A 17330-nucleotide genomic window follows, 5' to 3' on the forward strand; every position below is an offset into this window, starting at 1 on the left:
AGTCTAGTGGAAAAAAGTTTACAGCTGATTGAGACTTACTTTTTGCTGAATTTTTTTCAAGGCCTGTGTTAGTCTGTGCTCCGAGTAATATAGCTGTAGATCAGCTGACTGAGAAGATCCATCAAACTGGACTGAAAGTGGTTCGTCTGTGTGCTAAAAGTCGTGAGGCAATTGACTCTCCTGTGTCCTTCTTGGCGTTGCATAACCAGATCAGAAACATGGATAGGTAAGAAATGGTTGAGGGGGGCAGGGGAACAAAAAAAACAACTTAAGCATTGTGATGGACACAACTGATTAACTGTGTAATGATGACAGCATGTATTTGCTTGATGTGAAAACTTTTTTGGTTCTATACATGCCATATTTAGTTTAACAAATGAGTTCCACTGTCATCCTACCAAGTTGTTAAGTAGGCCATAAAGCAAAATTCCTTTTTTTGCAGCATGCCAGAGCTTCAGAAACTGCAGCAGCTTAAAGATGAAACTGGAGAACTGTCATCTGCTGATGAGAAACGTTACCGTGCACTGAAACGAACAGCAGAGCGTGAATTACTTATGGTAAGGTTCCATCGGTGCTAGCAGCTTAAATAACTGCTTTCTGCCGCTTGAGGCTTCGTTGCAATTTGCTGGTGGAGATCAGAGTACAATTTAACTTCCGGGGGGATTCCTGGAATGGTATTGAATACTCTTCTGTGTAGAAATATTGTCCATTGATATCCTGCGTGGTTAATTTCAGTTGCATTTCTGTCTCAGAATGCAGATGTGATCTGTTGCACGTGTGTGGGAGCTGGTGATCCAAGACTTGCAAAAATGCAGTTCCGCTCCATTCTGATTGATGAAAGCACACAGGCTACTGAGCCAGAGTGCATGGTGCCAGTTGTCCTGGGAGCAAAACAGGTAGGAGCCATTGGATTTCATTAAAGAAAACAGAGTTTATAAATAGAGTAAGTAGCATCAAGCAGTAACTCATGGTGTAGGCACATAGGGATACAAAATCCTTTCCTTTCACGGAAGACACTTCCATAATATAGCTCTAAATGGCTTAATTTTGTGTTAGTCCTGTTAGTTTTCTGTTTCCATGGCATAATCTTTGCCTAGAACACGTTGGTCCTGTTGGAACAATCTGGAGACCGAATAAGATTTTATTGGAAAATGATCAGCTGAATAGCTAGTTGACACTAAAGGTTTATAAGCTTTAGATGAGATCTGAAGCTTACTACAAATCAGACTGATTAGTTACAAATATATTTTATAGTAGGATATTGCTGTTGTTTCTAGCTATTGGGTAAGTTTCAGAAAATAGCAACTGAGAGCAAACTTTCTTTTCCACAGCTTATTCTCGTAGGTGACCACTGCCAGCTTGGTCCTGTTGTGATGTGTAAAAAAGCTGCAAAGGCTGGCCTGTCTCAGTCTCTCTTTGAGAGGCTTGTGGTGCTGGGGATTCGTCCGATTCGCCTGCAAGTGCAGTATCGCATGCATCCTGCACTCAGTGCTTTTCCATCCAATATCTTCTATGAGGGTTCACTCCAGAATGGTGTTACTGCAGGTAAGCAAGAACAGTACTTCTGCAAATTACTTTCTTTTCCGTTCATTGAGGATCAAAGGAAGGATTCTTTAATCTGGATGAGTTTAATACATTCACTTGGAAAGAGAATTGCCGCTGCATTTAGTTTTGAGTCTTTAAGGTGCTTTGATATGAAAACGAGTGTTCTTGCTAGTAAAGCAGTGCTAACTTTTTTCCTTACTGTTTTTGTGCTCTTCAGCGGACCGTGTGAAAAAAGGTTTTGATTTCCAGTGGCCACAGCCAGATAAGCCAATGTTTTTCTATGTTACACAAGGACAGGAAGAAATTGCCAGCTCAGGCACCTCTTACTTGAACAGGTAAACAAAATTCAGCACTGAGATATAAACTTACACTGGGACGAAGTATTTTTAAGTATCTCAGATGTAAGGGAGGTTGTTAAATGAATCTGTTAATAATCCTGTGACATCCCTTGGAGACAGTCACAATTAATGAAAGCGCAGTATACAGTTCCCACTGCAAACTAAATATCTAAGCATTTATCCTTCGGAATCTCTAGAGGCAACAAAATTCATAGTATTCTGTATTCACCATAACTTGTGGTGCCTTGCTATGTGAATAAAGGCATAACAGCTAAATAAAGGCTTGTGTTTTCGAAGAGGAGTTAACCACCTTCACAGAAACAGAAAGTATCTGTACTTCAAATGAGCCAACCCACAGACCTCAGATGTATTGTGTGCTGGGATACAGTGCATCAGTGCTATTGATTCTTGTGTTCTGCAGTACTCCTTCTAAATTAATAAAATGCCGTTTCCTATTAACAGCTAAGATTGAAATTGCTTCTGTGCTTTTTTTAACAAAAGCTGCTACCAAGGATAGTGCAGGCTGAGCTGCATTCCAGAGTTGATTTGCCCCAGGCTCCCTTTACAGTAAACAAAGAGGAAAAGGCATCTCCAGTGGGAGCAGTTCAGATCTTAAGTGGGTTTGAATTGTTCTGTGGAGGTGCTGTTTTCCTTCACTGGTAGCATAAGGAGCATGGGACAATTAAGTGCCTATATGTGGCATGAAATTGGGCCAGCAAGTAAACTGACTGCAGTTGCAGCAGGAAATGCTGATCAAGTCCCCTTTCGAAGCCAAAATTCCAATAGCTCCTGAAGCAGAGTCCTAAGTCTTAGACTTTGGGATGGGAATTTAATTCTTTTTTCTATCCCTTTTTTCCCTGCACATTCCAACTTCTTTTTCAGAGAGTGAGCTTGAAACACTTTGCTCCTCTTGGTCATATGCATTTGTTCATGTGCCTGGAAGGGAAACCAGACCAACTTATGAAAAATATCTGCTGTGATATTTTTAATCTCAGTCTGTTTCATGAACAGCACGTGCAAGACTGCTGAATGCAGCAAGCCAGATTGCGCACAAACAAATGGCACAATAGCTGGCTGACAGGAAGATTGGCATTTAAAACATTCTGTATTTAAAACTTTTAAGATAAAGCAACTGAAGGATCTGTTTGCACAGGAGGCTGGAACATTTTTAATGATCTCTCTCAAAAGTACACGTGTACATTTAACTCTACTAAGAAGTTCCATTTCAGAATGATGGCCACCTGAATTTTGCTATTTCAGGAAGTGTAGTCATGTAGTTCTGAGAAGGTGGAGGTGTATATTAAGGAGAAATTTCTGTGTCATTCTGAGACCTTTTGTTGAGGTGTTGGCTTTTGCCCGTATTCCTCTGGCTGAGAATATCTATGCGTGGCCTAAGTCAAGAGGTGATAGTGGAGAATGTTCCTGCAAAGCTTAAGCCGAGCTAATCGGAGTGCTCGAGCAATGCAACGTAAAATTGATCTTTCTTGAAGTAGCCTTTCTGACAAAAGCCTAGCACAGCATGTATTTTCAAGTTTTAGACCATTAACTTGCAAAAAGTTAGACCTAATGCCTTGATTCTCCTTAGATAAACAAATCTCTCTTTCTAGGACGGAAGCTGCCAATGTGGAGAAGATAACTACAAAGCTATTGAAAGCTGGTGCCAAACCAGATCAGATTGGCATTATTACTCCTTATGAAGGTCAAAGATCCTATCTGGTGCAGTACATGCAATTCAGTGGTTCCTTGCATACAAAGCTCTACCAGGTACGGAGTCATTGCACAAACGACAACACTTGGATGCAGAGAAGCTAGAAAAGTCAGATATTGTGAAACTTCACAATATTTTCATTTTTAGTCTGGCTTCTTAGGCGTTAGTCTGTGTTTATTCTTCAGTAATTTTAGAGTGCTTTAGTTGATTGTAGTCAAAATAGACCGGGGAGAAGAGTTTAGGAGGGACCGAATGCCAGTAAGTGTCAGGGGAGCAGTTGGCCAGATGAAGGACCCACTGAGGCACAGAAGGGGAGAGGTCATTAGTGCTCAGCTGTGGAAAAGCTTCTGTCAGCTTGTGTCTTAGATAAAAGCATCCAGCCAAGAGACATGCAGGAAACCAAGCTCCATAAATTCTGGTGGTCATACTGTTTGTTTGCTTGGGAATATGTCCTCCATCAGTGGAACTCCTCTACCAAACATTAAAATCTGTTGCTACAAACAAGACGGTTGTATGTTTAATATAGTCTGTTTTGCAATACTGAGGACTTGGTCAGTGTTTTCACTGAAGGGAAACTCGGTGGAAATACTTCTACTTCTGCCAGGAATGATCTGTCCCTCTGATTCAGGTTTCTTGGTAGCTGGGAGCAGCAGTGCTAATTTGGAGCTGTCTTACTACGAGGTTTTGGAATAGTCAGAAGCCTTTTTGGCAACATACCTAGAAAAGGGTTGCTTTCCATAGTGCAAATGCCAGTTTTGGGGAAATATGAGAACCATAAAGCAGTGAACATAAAAGTAATTTGTCCTAAACTGAGACTGTCTGTTCTCCTTTAGGGAAACTATTTAGTGACCAGTGGAATTATCAAATCATTCGTCATTACAAAAATAACACTTTTGTCAAGTGATGGGAACTGCTAGTGCACAGCCAACACATTTTGTAATGCCTGTTGGTAGCATAACTGTTTTGCACTGTGCTTCCGCGATTTACATGTTTTCCTCTGTTTCAGGAAGTGGAAATTGCAAGCGTGGATGCCTTCCAGGGACGAGAGAAGGACTTTATTATCCTTTCTTGTGTGAGGGCCAATGAACACCAAGGAATAGGGTTTCTGAATGACCCCAGGCGTCTTAATGTAGCTCTTACAAGAGCAAGGTGGAGTAAAATTGAGCAAACTTTTACCTGTTCTAGAGACCTAACTTGGTCTGCTAAAGCATCGATAACAGTCTGACTAACAAAAGCTCTGTGTTTTGTGGGTAGCAGGCCCATTCCCCACCCAGTTTAAGGGAGCCTTGAATGACATCCATATTCCCTACAATTTACAAGAGCAGTCTCAACCTAATTGGTGTTACCATTTGGCATCAGTGGTTTGTAGAAGCCTCCGTGTTGTTCCCCTTTGTTTGCAGGACAGAACTCTTCCCTTCATCTGCTTCTTTATCCCTTCCAGCAACCTTTTTTTTTTTTTACCATTTTGCTTCTCTTAAAATGGATTTGATTACTGAGAAGGGTAATGTGGAGTCAGTACTATGTTGGTTGGCTTCCTTGGTTTCTGCAAGCTTTAAACCAGTACGGTGTGGTTGGTTGAGTACACTGTGTTTGGCAAGCCTGCAAAAGGAAGCTTGTGATTATTGAGAAACTGGCTGCAGCAATCTCCTTTCAAGTGTTTTGTCATACTACAGAAATCATCTGCTGTAAACAAAACAATTGCGTCGGGGTCTCCTACACCGACTGTCATGGGCTTCTGTTAGGTGCCTGGATTTACTGCAAAAAAGACTTGATTTCGAGGCTGTTCTGACATTAATACGTAACGTGGCTTTATTTTTAGTCAAAGTTAATTTTGGTTTCTCTCTTTGTCTGCTGTTGTACAGGTATGGAGTAATTATTGTTGGGAATCCAAAAGCGCTGTCTAAACAACCACTTTGGAATCACCTGCTGAATTACTACAAGGAGCAGAAGGTTCTGGTGGAGGGACCACTGAATAACCTCCGGGAAAGCCTAATGCAGTTCAGCAAGCCCCGGAAACTTGTCAATACCATCAATCCAGTAAGTTGACCTCTCCTGTCTCTCAGATGTTTGTGGCATGAAGCAATTGGGGGTTGATTGATCAATTATAGATGGATGGAATAAATGGTCACCCACATAGCCTCACACACCCGTAACTTTCCATTTTTGTTGCCTAGTTAATGCAGTGTGACCCAAGGAAGTTGCTGCATCAGCTGTTTCTAAGTTGAGCGCTTGTAGAAAGGCCTTTTTGGTGCTTTTTTATTGCTCTTTATTTACTGCAAGATTTTATGAGGGGGTAACTTCTGAGGTGAATGAAACAAAGTAACTGTTCTGTGTAGAAATGGCAAGCTCATTAGGCATGTGTACTTAATAGCATTGTACTTTAAACCTCAATGCGCAAGTTTTATACTTAGTCCTTTAATGTAAGTAGTCATTGGGGGGGGGCAGCTTGTCAGCCATCACAGAAGGACAGTGGTAGGAACAGAGCAAGGGAAGAATTATCATCAGAACCTCAAAACAGACTGAAAATTCATCAAGTGTTTCACAGTTTGAGATAGGCTGCCTGTAGAATCTTCTTTTTTCTTGTTGTCATGATGTAGTTGAAATGATAGTTGGATGTTTTCCGTGTATTAGAACTAGTTAGTTTCCTCAGCACTTGTAAAGTATGCACTGCCTGTGGAGTTTAACTGGATTTTTACCTAAAATAGCTTACACGGAAGTTGTAGTGCAAAGTTTTCTATGCAAAGGCTTTGTCTAACTCCTATAATGCTTCCAGGGTGCCCGTTTCATGACTACTGCCATGTATGATGCACGTGAGGCTATTATTCCAGGATCTGTCTATGACCGGAGCAGTCAAGGTAAAGGAAGCTATCAAAATTAACGCCTTTATAGATTTTTTTTCCCCCAGCTAGTCCTTGTTGTATGGTATCTTACAGACTTCAAACTTTTAAATGTTTGAAGAGGCACTGCAGAAAAATACGGAATTTAAGAACTGAAAATGTTCATGATGTGCCTGGATTTTGCTCTCTGTATGTAGAAGCCCCTACAGTCTAACTTGATGTCTGCAGAGCAAGTAAAAAATGAGGGGAAAGGAAGAGTGTGTGTGTAAGCATTTCAGGAGTCTTGGATGGTGCTGGAGAAGAGTAACCGTGTAGAGATGAACATGTGTTAGATGAGCCTCTGAAATTTTCAAGTGTGGAGTAAACAGTGAACTGGAAATACTGGTGGTTCTTGGCAATGTTAGGCTTGTCCCTTCAATTTCTGGTTCTGATTTATCCTGCTCACAAGTCCTCCCACTACTGTTAAAAGCAGGAATATGAAATGATTTTTAAATACTCGGGATGCCTGAAACCATTGTGGCTTTTCCTCCCCTCCCCAGGGCGCCCATCCAACATGTACTTCCAAACCCATGACCAGATCGGGATGATTAGTGCTGGCCCCAGCCACGTCACTGCTATGAACATTCCTATCCCTTTCAACCTTGTGATGCCACCAATGCCACCACCGGGATACTTTGGCCAGGCTAACGGACCAGCCGCAGGTACGGGGGCAAGGGTGAAATGGTACAACAGCCACATTTTAGGTCTGAAGTCGGAGAATGGGTTTTGCTACTCTTGCAGCAGTGCTGGTGAGAGTAGATAACGATGTGCTTCAGTAATAAATCAGAGTAATAAATGGAGTACAAACACAATAGCACTGCAGCCTCCAGTGAGTGTCCCTTTGCCATGTCTACGCTGGTGGTTCTGCCTTTTGAGTACATATAAAACATTGCCTCTTGCAAGTGATCAAGCCTTTATAGAAACAGTCAATTCTCACGTTTGCATGTGTAAGACTTCTCACTGTTGGTTGGAATAAACGCTTTTCCAGGACGTGGGGCGCCAAAAGGAAAGACTGGTCGTGGTGGGCGCCAGAAAAATCGTTTTGGGATTCCTGGAACTAGTCAGTCAAACCTTCCAAATAGTCAAGCGAGCCAAGATGTGGTGTCCCAGCCTTTCTCCCAGGGTCCACTGACTCAGGGGTATATCTCCATGAGTCAGCCATCACAGATGAGTCAGCCTGGGCTCTCCCAACCAGAATTATCACAGGTAAGCAGAACTTGATGTATAGTCTGCTCTCTTTCCTGGGTTTTATGTCGGTGATCTGTGTGCATGCACATCCTTGTTTCCTAGTACTGAGGAAAATGGAAACTAAAACCATTTTCAGTGACTCGGCCACAGCACTTTGTACTCCTCCACTTGGTGGACTCTAAGTACGCTCAGGCATTTTACTTTTAGTGAAATGCTGCATGTATAGACTTCAGCTCGAGCCTTAACTTTGAACTGCTTGCCTGTTCAACAACCAGCTATCGCAAAAACTTTTGTATTTATAGAAATTCTGCAGCAAAAAGAGCAGACTTAAAAAAAACAAACACACAAACAACCACCACCAAACAAAAAAAAAAAACAACAAAACCTCTCAGACTCTATCATTAACCTTGGCTGCCAGGTATTCTGCTTTGTAAGGGAGCACTTGAGCTTGATAATGAGTTAGAGGCTTAATACACACTTTCATTTTCAGGACAGTTACCTTGGTGATGAGTTTAAATCTCAGATTGATGTGGCGCTGTCACAGGACTCTACTTACCAGGGTGAACGTGCATATCAACATGGCGGAGTGACGGGACTGTCACAGTATTAGAGTGTAAGGCACCTGAGGTTCAGTCCTCTGCTTCTTACTCCCTGATTTAAGTTCATGAACACAGTGTTTGTCTTAAGAGTGACATCCCTAATGCAACTGTTGGTTTGCTTTCTTCCTTTCAGGTTGAGGAAGAAGAGCTAAGCTTGTGTGGAGCTTAGTTCATCAGCATTTTATTCTGGGTAATAAAAAAAATAAAATAAAATGGATACCTGTTTTCCACTGCTAAAACTGAAGCACCACTGTGTGAGAGCAACAGGAGAAAGAAACCAACCAACGGAGAGGAGAGAGAGAGAAAGGAGCGCGCGCGAGAGAGCCCACTGCTAGCTCACTGAGACAAGGAGACTGACCGGAGAGGAGAGAGAGCACCGAAGGACTGGCTGGCGCCTCACTGGGAAGGCAACTCACCCTGAAATGAGTGGTCAGCTGAGTCCCTGCTCCCCCAGTCAAACAAGCTCGAGAGAAGGGCCTTAAGCAGGTTTCACTTCATTCCATACTTCTCTTTGCGAGCAGGGCATTACTTTTCAGAGCAGATGGGGAGAGGAAAACCCTCATCTCAGAGTTGTTCTCATTTTAAAGGGGTACTATATTTTAGCAGTAACTGTTTACATTTTAGAAGCAGAGTATCTTGAGAGAGAGAGAGAGTTCCTGACTAAGTGACAGCAAGCCAAGCAGAAATCCAGCAGAACATAGCTGATGCTCAACTCTGAGATGCAGGTTTTGTTGTCCAACACTGGCTCTGAAATCCTAGTGTCATCGTGTCGCCCACATTCTGAATGGGTCTTTCGTGACAAGGTGGTTTTAAAGAGATTCTTTCAAAGGAGCACTGAATTTTTAGAAGTTTGTCTCTGAATTCTTAGTGGTGGACCTGGGAGATCCTTGTTCTGAGAAGCTTACAAAAAGTTTAAAACAAAACTAAATTAGAGCACCAACATTGAGAACTTTCAGTGTGATTAAAAGTTGCAGCAATCAGCCTCTTCTTCCTACATTGGATAGCAGTTAGAGTGAAAGGAGCCTGCGCGCTCAAGCAGGAGGAGGGTTTCAAAGTGTTTTCTGTATGCTTTAATTGGCTACTGTCTGGACTCTACTCTGAAAAACAAGCCTTTCTGTAAGGTGAACTTTGCGCTTGAAAGGGGATGGGTTCCTGTGCCCTTCGGCCCTGGAGGAAAAGATGCTAACAGGCCTGCTTTACTCGCTCCCTCAGATCTGGGGAAGAAGTAGTGGAAACTGGGGATTATATTGGTTTTGAAGTAAAGACTCTACAATGTTACTGAAGCAGGTTGGAAAAATGGACAAAGCAGGCAGTTGTTGGAAGGTGGCCTCTGATAGCTGGGTATAATTAGAGATAATGGGTTAGGCTTTTGTGTGGCTTCTTCGGTGATTAATGCAGATAGCTGAAAGAGTCAGGTGTTGAAAACCAAACCCGGAGCCTATTTTTCAGGTAGTGGACACGGCTGTGCCATCAATGCTGGCTTGAGAAATAGCTGGAAGTCAAAACTGAAAACAGCACATAAGAGAAGCCATCCAATTTCTAAGTTGTACCCATGTCTTAAATAAGTCATATGGGAACACTGGGAGCATTTTATTTCTGTTTAAACCTTTTTAGAAACAGTGCGGAGAATTTAAAATTCCTACAGACCCATTTTTATCAGATCCCTAAATTAGACTAACCTCTACCTCCTAATTGGCAAAGAACAGTAGAGTGTGATTCACTAACCTAGGTGTTTTTAAAGTTTGAATTGTTAGCTTTATACTCAAAGGGCTCCAAGTGTTTCTAGTCTTTTTTTTGAGAGAACTCAAAATACCTCTCATATGAATGTAATCAAATGATGTAAAACCCACTTTTTGTAACTGGGGGGGGAAAGCCCTTTCATTACTGTCCTTTCTGTAGATTGTTGACCCGCTTTCATAACCTGTATTTGCTGTAGTTTTTCAAGAGTGTCTCTCCCCCAGTGCAGACCTGGTGTAGCATACCCACAAACTCTGAGTAGTGTGCACATAAACATGGAACAGGTGTTCAACATTTTCGTTCAGTCCTGCAGCGAACGTAGTTCAAGAACTGCAAAAGAAACTTTTCCAGAAATGAAAACCATTCTTTTCTCATAAAAAGCCTCCAGAGTTTAGACTTCTAAAATGTGAAAGAATGGAGACATGGGCCACCTTCCCTCCTTGTAAGATGGACTGTTTTATTTATTAACATTGCCGAAGGGCTTTTTAATTTTTTTCCTTCTGTAGGCTGCGTAGTTGCATAGACTTTTCCAATAGGTTTAAGCTGTAACCCTCTGTGCAATGCAATCCATTGAGTAATGTAACCCCCTCCTCTCCCCTCACCCCCTTTATTTCACTGATGGGAATGCTTGCCTCTGCTTTGTGCTGGTTTTTTCCTTTGTAGCAGTTACTCTGAGTTTTATAAATCCAGACATCAGTGCTAGCACGGTGTTACTCTTTTTTGATTTTGTCTCAGTTTGTTTTAAACCTGTTTGTCATCAATAAAATATTAATAAACAGCTCTTGCATTCAAGGTGGCCCCTAACTTTCAATGATGAAACCATGGAACATTCATTAAAACTTAGTCTGATTGTATAAACTTCCAAGTTTATTACTTTTTTTTAAACACAGACTAGTACAAAAGTGTGGTGTGTGCATAGCGAACACGGGTAAGCAAACGAACTGTGAAAAACCTGTTAAATACCCTACCCCCTTCCCTCCTCTGGTGGTCCGTGCCTGTGCGTGGGGTGCAGGGGGGGAGCCACAGGCATTACAAAAGGCTGGTTCTAGAGGTGACCAGTCCAGCCTGGAAGATCTCCTCCCTCCTGCTTCCCCTGCACCGCAGTAAACACAAAAGTGGCATTTACCTGTGTTACAGGTGGTCGCTCAGCAAAGCTGGGCCTGGCTCCGGTCGCGGGACCTGAGCCTGGCTCAGCGTCTGCTGAAAGGTGGCTCCAGTGTTCAGGCCTGGTCTCGGCCCCACCCGGTGTACAGGGAGCTCATTACGGCTACTCCGGGGCCGTCTCTGTGTCTGCTCACTGCTGTAACCGCTCCCCAGCCTCCATGCTTGGATGGGGTGACAGAGGACGGTCACCCTCCGTCATGTTGGAGAACCGGGTCAGCAGTCTGCCCTACCCCCGCTCCATGTTAAATGAGCTGAGCCACAGCACAGGTACAAAAAACTAATACTTAAAGGTTTTCTTAATCCTGCTCATCTTAAATTTAAAAGAAATGGCTCCTGCTTGCTTTAGTTAAGTCCTACTCTAAGCCCTTAAAACATTTAAGTGCTTGAAATGGGTTTCAGCATAGCTCTTGTTCATCTGCTGGAGCTTTCTGCTAGTCTGTGGCGCTGTCAAGAAACACATTGGGACGTGAAAACATTAGTGCACTACACAACTAAAGCACTCGAGCTACTCCAGCCTTGGTCTTCAGCTACACGGTTCAGGGCTGTTAGCAAAAACTGTCACAGGGGACAGGGAGACATTTCCTCTGCAAACCCAACAGTGGTTAAAACCTTTAGTGCTTCCCTGGAGGGAGAAGGCCCAGCTTAGCTTGGTAATACTCCGTCAGACCTTGAAGACAATACAGCATCAGTACAAAAACAACAACAAAAATAATTATGCTATGTTGTCAGGTTCACATTTTAAAAAAAAAAAATCCCACAAAAAATTCAAGTCTAACTCGGATTCCTTTTCTGTTCCCCTCTTGCCCCCCTCCCCAAAAAAAAAGCAAAGCTGCAGGTGTGCGAGGAAAGCCTGGCCTGGAAGGGCTGGTGCTAAACCCCAGCCCAGGGTCACGCGTGCAGGTGCGTCGGCTGTTTAACACTGGCCGGCACCACACGGAGAACAGCTTAGCAGCTCTGCCCAGGCTTTAAGCCTCCGGCTGCCCTAAGAATGCGCAGCCCACGTGCTGAAAGGCGGGAGAAAAGAGGCAACTCCTCCGTCGGTGATCACTGTGGCTCAGAAGAGATGGTGCAAAGCTGGGTCCCTGCCGCACAGCACCGCGGCGCTTACTCCTGTAGTGGTTTTGAACAGACTCGGTAAGAGCACGGCCACGCTGCTGCAGTGGGCTGGGTACTACAGCCAACAAAAAAACCCTCAACCAAAAATAACCCTAAACTGCCACGAACGTGGTGCCTGACGTATCGGGGCTGTAACACTGCTGTGCTGTGCGGAGCCGCCCTTGCCTGCTGCTCGGCCGTGCTCTGCCTCCAGCCGTGGTTCAGGCTGGTCACCGCCTCGCTCATCGATTTGCAAACGAGGTAAATTAACTACTGACTCACAGCAGGCTGGGAGGGAACAAGGTGCCACCAACTCCACTGCACCACCCGGTGCCCACCTCTGCATAGGGGCACCACACACCCCCGCTTTACCCTTTCTTTCCTCAGCCAAAAACCTCTTGTCACACAGCAACCTGCCGCTGGGACCGCGGCTCTCAGGGGCTGCATCTGGCCGCCCAGCACCTCCCAACCACGTACACCCCCTGCCCCCAAACCGCCCCATCGCCAACCGCACAACAAAAATAGCTCAAGGCATGAGTTCCCAGGGCAAAAGAGAAACCCGCACTCCTCCAGGCTCTGCCCCCGCTGTGGGAAGGGATTCAGTCACACAGAGCTGCAGGGACGCAGCTCGTGCCATGACACCATACCTCTTCCTGCGGCAGGACCGGAGCCGCCACGCCGCCTCCTCCCGGCACAGCCGCACTGCAGCCAGACCCTGCACCCAGGCAGCGGGGAACCACCAGCATCATTTCACCAAAAAAAAAAAAGTCATTTCTTTTTGCACTAAGCAAGCTGCAGCGTTTAGCCAAAAAGCACAAGCCCTGCTGCTGCTCTCCCGAGTGGGTGCCTCGCTGGCACCAGCAGCAGCTCGGCCAAGCATGAGAGGGGTCTGGGATTCACAGCCTGGTGCCACCGTTGCCCGTGGAGAACGGAATAGGCAACCAGCATCAGACTTTTGATCATAATCCCGTAATAGCCTGCTGGCTGTGGCAGACGGCTGCTTGGAGGGCCGAGCACCCAGCTATTACTAAATCACAACTCCAGTAATGATCCCTTCGTGCCGGACCTCCTCCCCGGCTGCAGGTGGAGAAGGGCAGCCCGGGGGGGGAGCTCCGACACTCAATGCACCAACGGGAAACTCCCTGAACACCAGCACAGAGGGGATTTAACACACTTGGATTTATTCCATCAATCATTCAACGCTTCAGACGGGACCCCAGGGCACACGCTCCCCCAGCCGCTCCGCTATCTGCAGCCACACTCATCCACCACCATGTCCTCGTAGTGCCTCAGCACCACGTTGTCGTTGTTATCGTAGTAGAGGATGGAGATCGGGGACAGCCTGACGGGGACGCAGCAGGGCTGGGGGGTCCCCTCCGGGTCCAGCGAGTGCACCATGGTTTGGAGGATGGCATGGTTGGTGCTGTTCAGCTCCGCTGTCAGGGGAAAGGGGCACTCACCCAGGCAGTAATTAGCCATGTAGCCCTGTGGGGCGATGATCCAGTTCTCCCAGCCAACGTCGCTGAAGCTGATGTAAAGCCGCCTGGGCTTGCAGAGGTTGCTCGGAGTGACGGGGGTGTAGTGAGCACTTCTCCTCCTCCTGGAAGCCTTGCACTGCTGCTGGCTGAGGGTCACCACCAGGAGAGAGGTGTCCAGGAAGGAGTCGATGCTGGCGCAGAGGCTCTGCAGCCCCCGGCTCGCCAGGGCTGATGCACCATCGCCGCCGCTCACTGAGATCTCCAGGATCAAGCCCAGATTCCTGCTGTACGTTCTCCAGTCCTTCGCCACCCCGCTCAGGTTGAAGAGAAGAGACTTGTGCAGCTGGGCGAAGGACTGCTCCACCAGCAGCTTTCGGCCGTGCTCGTAGGAGGGCATCCCCCGTAGAGACATCTGGGAGGTTTGGTAGAGCCTCAGCTCAAAAACCTGCCCCTGGCTGGAGGTGTGGTAGGAGTTGTGGCTGAATTTGATCTCTAGCTGAGCCATCGTCAAGAGCTCGCCCTCCTCCAGCACGGAGAGGTTAAAGTACAGACGCTTCTGCAGACACAGCAACCTCTGGGGCTGCCCGTTATGAATGAAGTGGCCTGACAAAGAAGGAGAAATAGAGGTGGTGGTGGTTGAACTCTTGTTACACTGAGCAGGATCAGCCTCCCAGTGCTCCAATTTAAGCTCTTGGCTGCACAGCAAGAGGAAGGCTGACAGAGGCGGGCAGCCAAGCACGCCCGCAGTCGTTGGATCGAGATGACAGTGCTGCAGTAAGGGCTATCAGCCCGATGGCATGGCCTTCAGAAAGGTCTGGAGGCACAAACGCTAGCCTGGGCTCCAGCCTGCAGCACTGGGATGCTACAGCCATTCCAGCATCTCCTCTAGATGCTACTTAACATCTTGGTGCGTTATTTTTCCCCAGCTGTAAATATCTCCCCCGCAGGACAGGGGGGTTGTCGTGGGTGCCGGCCGTTTGGGATGGAGGGGAAAGGAGGGCAAATAGCAGCAAACTTTAGGAGCTGGTGAGCTGCCTGTTTTAGCCAGCCCGAGGTTTCCGCTGGAAACCTGGAACCACAAGAGAAGTGAGCTCCGTGGTGTCTTGAGACCTGGAGGACACCGACCAAACAGTTCCCATATAACTGAGAACGGCTCAGAGAGGCCACAGGCTGAAGCAGCCAGATGTGCCGCATGGTCGGCCAGCGGCATGAGGACAAAAAGGAGGAGGGGGGGGGAACACAGCCAAATGGCCGAGCATCCCGTCCCCACCCAAAGCTGGGTGCTGGTCTCACTCGCTGCACCCACAGCCATGTTACCACTGCCCAGGCGAGGAGTCACCTCCACCACCGAGAGCCCAACGGGTCAAGCCAAGTCACCTACAACCAAACCAGCACCTCTGGACTGCTTTAGGTGACTCCAGGACAGATCCTTACACAGCTCCACACCCTCACCCACTGCCTTGTTTACCGATTCATTTCTAAACTGCAAATAATTATCTACAACATCCAGAAGGACCAGAGTTTACACAGCAGTGACTTCTCTTGGAGACTGATTCTGGCCACTGCCCTGTCCTCCCCCAGCCTCCCCTACCTACACCCAAGAGACAGAAAAGGAAGGACTGGAGCAAAGTCTCCCAGCCCAGAGATCAGAGGGGCTTCCACAAGACAGGACCCGAACCACGGCATTTCTGTACCTTGGTCAGCGAAGACGCGGATGATGTTCCCAGGGACATTAAATCCCTCCACCCTACAAGCATCTGCCAGGTCTTTGTTTGTAGAAGGCAGCGTCTTTCTCTTCTGGAAGATCCTCCAGAGCACAGACGGCACAGGAACGGGGGTTTTGGGGCTGGGCTTGGCGCTCAAACCCAAGGATTTTAACAGTAAACTTTCCTGCAAACTTAACTCCATCCCCAGGACCACGCTAAAGAGAGCCCAGGCAAGGCCGGCTCTAAAGCTGGCGTGTGTGGGGAGAAGCCACATTGCTTTGCTCTCCTTCCCGCAGACAAAGAGCAGCCTGGGCTGGGGACCTGAAGACAGGGGCCAGGGGGGTGTTGATTGCCTGATTGGAGTCTTTGATCTGGTTAGTGCTCAATTAGCAGAGGGATTCCCAGGATTGGGCAGAGGGTGTGAACGGTCCCTCCAGGCTCCCCGGGACCTGTTAACCCTTTGAGGCTGCATGGCAGGAGGGCAGCTGCCCTCCTCCCTCAGAGCTCCTACAATCTCTCCCACATCTCCACACCATCGAGGTCCAACAACAAAGTCCTTGGTGGCAGGGAAGGGGCTGCTCTTCCCCACAACAAAGCTGCTGGCAAGTCGAGCACTGCTCCCATCCGCTGCGGACATCCCACCCAGATCCAGGGGAGACACGGATCTGGGTCTCCTCTTGCTCCCTCCTCCCAAATCAGCTTCCCCCCCCCCAGTCACAGCATCCAACACTTCTCTCTTAAGTCCATCAACTTCCAGCACATCAAATCATCAAACTCCCGCTTCAGCTCCTGGCCACACACACCGCCCTGCCCACAAGACACGCAGCCCCAGGGCCAGCACGAAAAGCCATCAGCACCCACCCCTAGCACCCATCCCCGGCACAGGGTCCCTGCCCCAGCCGGGCAGAGGGAGCCCCCGTGGCCTCCCCGTTCGCACGGCCCCTTTCTAGCCATCGCAGCAAAACAGCAGGCAGCACACCTGATGTTACACACACACACACAGTGCTGGCCAACGAGTTACCCAGCTTAATGCTGAAGCCTGGGCAAGCCGGTACTATGAAATTCAGTTTACCCACAGAGGTGCTGACTAGGTACCGCCGTCGGCCCAACTCGGCACCGTCGCTGCCCCAACTCCGCTATGACCAAGCAGAAAGAGGCCCGGGATATCTGTTCCCTTCATTTCCTCCTTCCTGCAAATCCCGCTTGAAAGCCAAGGAGAGCCAAGGCACCCCTCTGAAACCCTGCTAGGTGATGAGGAGTGAGAAGGTGACGGATCCTGCCACAGCCTGGGAGAGTTTCCATCAGCCCAAGTCACGTTTCGCTTTCTGTTTACCGAAGAACTTTCCCCGTGGCTCACACAATGAGCCTGGAGTTGAATCAATACGACAGACCAAACAGAAAAAAACCCAAAAACAATTAACCACCCTCTGATGGCTGGAATTAACGCCCTGAATCCCCCCCCTCCACTGCCTCTTGTCCTTGGCTGGGAGGGAGCTCCGCGTCCCAGGGAGGACACAGGAGCTGTGGGTCCTGGCCCCGTGGAGAGCAATGGGACAGTCTTGGTCTGAGGGGCTGTAAAATCCACAGGGCTTCCCAGCAGAGACCCACAGCCCAGCCCAGAGCCGGGGACCCGGCAAGGCTCAGGGCTGGTGCTGCCTGGAAAACCAGCACGGCGAGCAGAAACTATTTGCTCTTTACTTGAGCAAGCAGACATTACTGGGCGCGAGTCTAGAGATCCCTCATCAGGGGAGCCTGCAGGACTGGGACTGGCTTTTTAAGCAACTGTAAGACTTACACAGGCTTTTTAAGCAAATTAAATCTCCTGGCCCTCATCTGGCAGGACAGGAGGCTGGAACAATGCTCCAGGGCTGGGTTTTCAGGCAGACCTGCACATGG

General features: G+C 47.3%; 2 protein-coding genes across 3 annotated transcripts in view; one reads left to right on the plus strand and one right to left on the minus strand.

Moving 5' to 3' along the window:
• Window positions 1-10849, plus strand: part of UPF1 (UPF1 RNA helicase and ATPase) — a 23631-nt gene extending 12782 nt beyond the window's left edge. For both annotated transcript variants that reach the window (XM_076359363.1, XM_076359364.1), the window contains exons 12-24: window positions 62-226; window positions 443-557; window positions 753-896; window positions 1332-1545; window positions 1763-1880; window positions 3491-3647; window positions 4598-4740; window positions 5454-5628; window positions 6365-6446; window positions 6968-7129; window positions 7456-7673; window positions 8146-8268; window positions 8388-10849. In XM_076359363.1, the coding sequence (XP_076215478.1) occupies window positions 62-226; window positions 443-557; window positions 753-896; window positions 1332-1545; window positions 1763-1880; window positions 3491-3647; window positions 4598-4740; window positions 5454-5628; window positions 6365-6446; window positions 6968-7129; window positions 7456-7673; window positions 8146-8265 (1813 nt within the window). In that variant the 3' untranslated portion in view covers window positions 8266-8268; window positions 8388-10849. The remainder of the gene's footprint in view (window positions 1-61; window positions 227-442; window positions 558-752; window positions 897-1331; window positions 1546-1762; window positions 1881-3490; window positions 3648-4597; window positions 4741-5453; window positions 5629-6364; window positions 6447-6967; window positions 7130-7455; window positions 7674-8145; window positions 8269-8387) is intronic.
• On the minus strand, window positions 10836-15708 carry GDF1 (growth differentiation factor 1). Its single transcript, XM_076359433.1, has 2 exons — window positions 15423-15708; window positions 10836-14331 (listed from the first exon to the last, which is right to left on the minus strand). The coding sequence occupies exons 1-2, from the start codon at window positions 15706-15708 to the stop codon at window positions 13496-13498; spliced, it is 1122 nt and encodes a 373-aa protein (XP_076215548.1). The 3' UTR covers window positions 10836-13495.
• Between the last annotated feature and the right edge of the window lie 1622 nt (window positions 15709-17330).

Source organism: Aptenodytes patagonicus, chromosome 25 (assembly GCF_965638725.1).
Source record: "Aptenodytes patagonicus chromosome 25, bAptPat1.pri.cur, whole genome shotgun sequence".
NCBI classification, from domain to species: domain Eukaryota; kingdom Metazoa; phylum Chordata; class Aves; order Sphenisciformes; family Spheniscidae; genus Aptenodytes; species Aptenodytes patagonicus.

Bases quoted from the DNA above. Each gene is read 5' to 3' on its own strand.
- GDF1 (XM_076359433.1), bottom strand. From the start codon at position 15,708: ATGTGGCTTCTCCCCACACACGCCAGCTTTAGAGCCGGCCTTGCCTGG. The intron at 14,332-15,422 runs GTACAGAAATGC...CTTCTTTGTCAG, and splicing joins CCGCGTCTTCGCTGACCAAG to GCCACTTCATTCATAACGGG.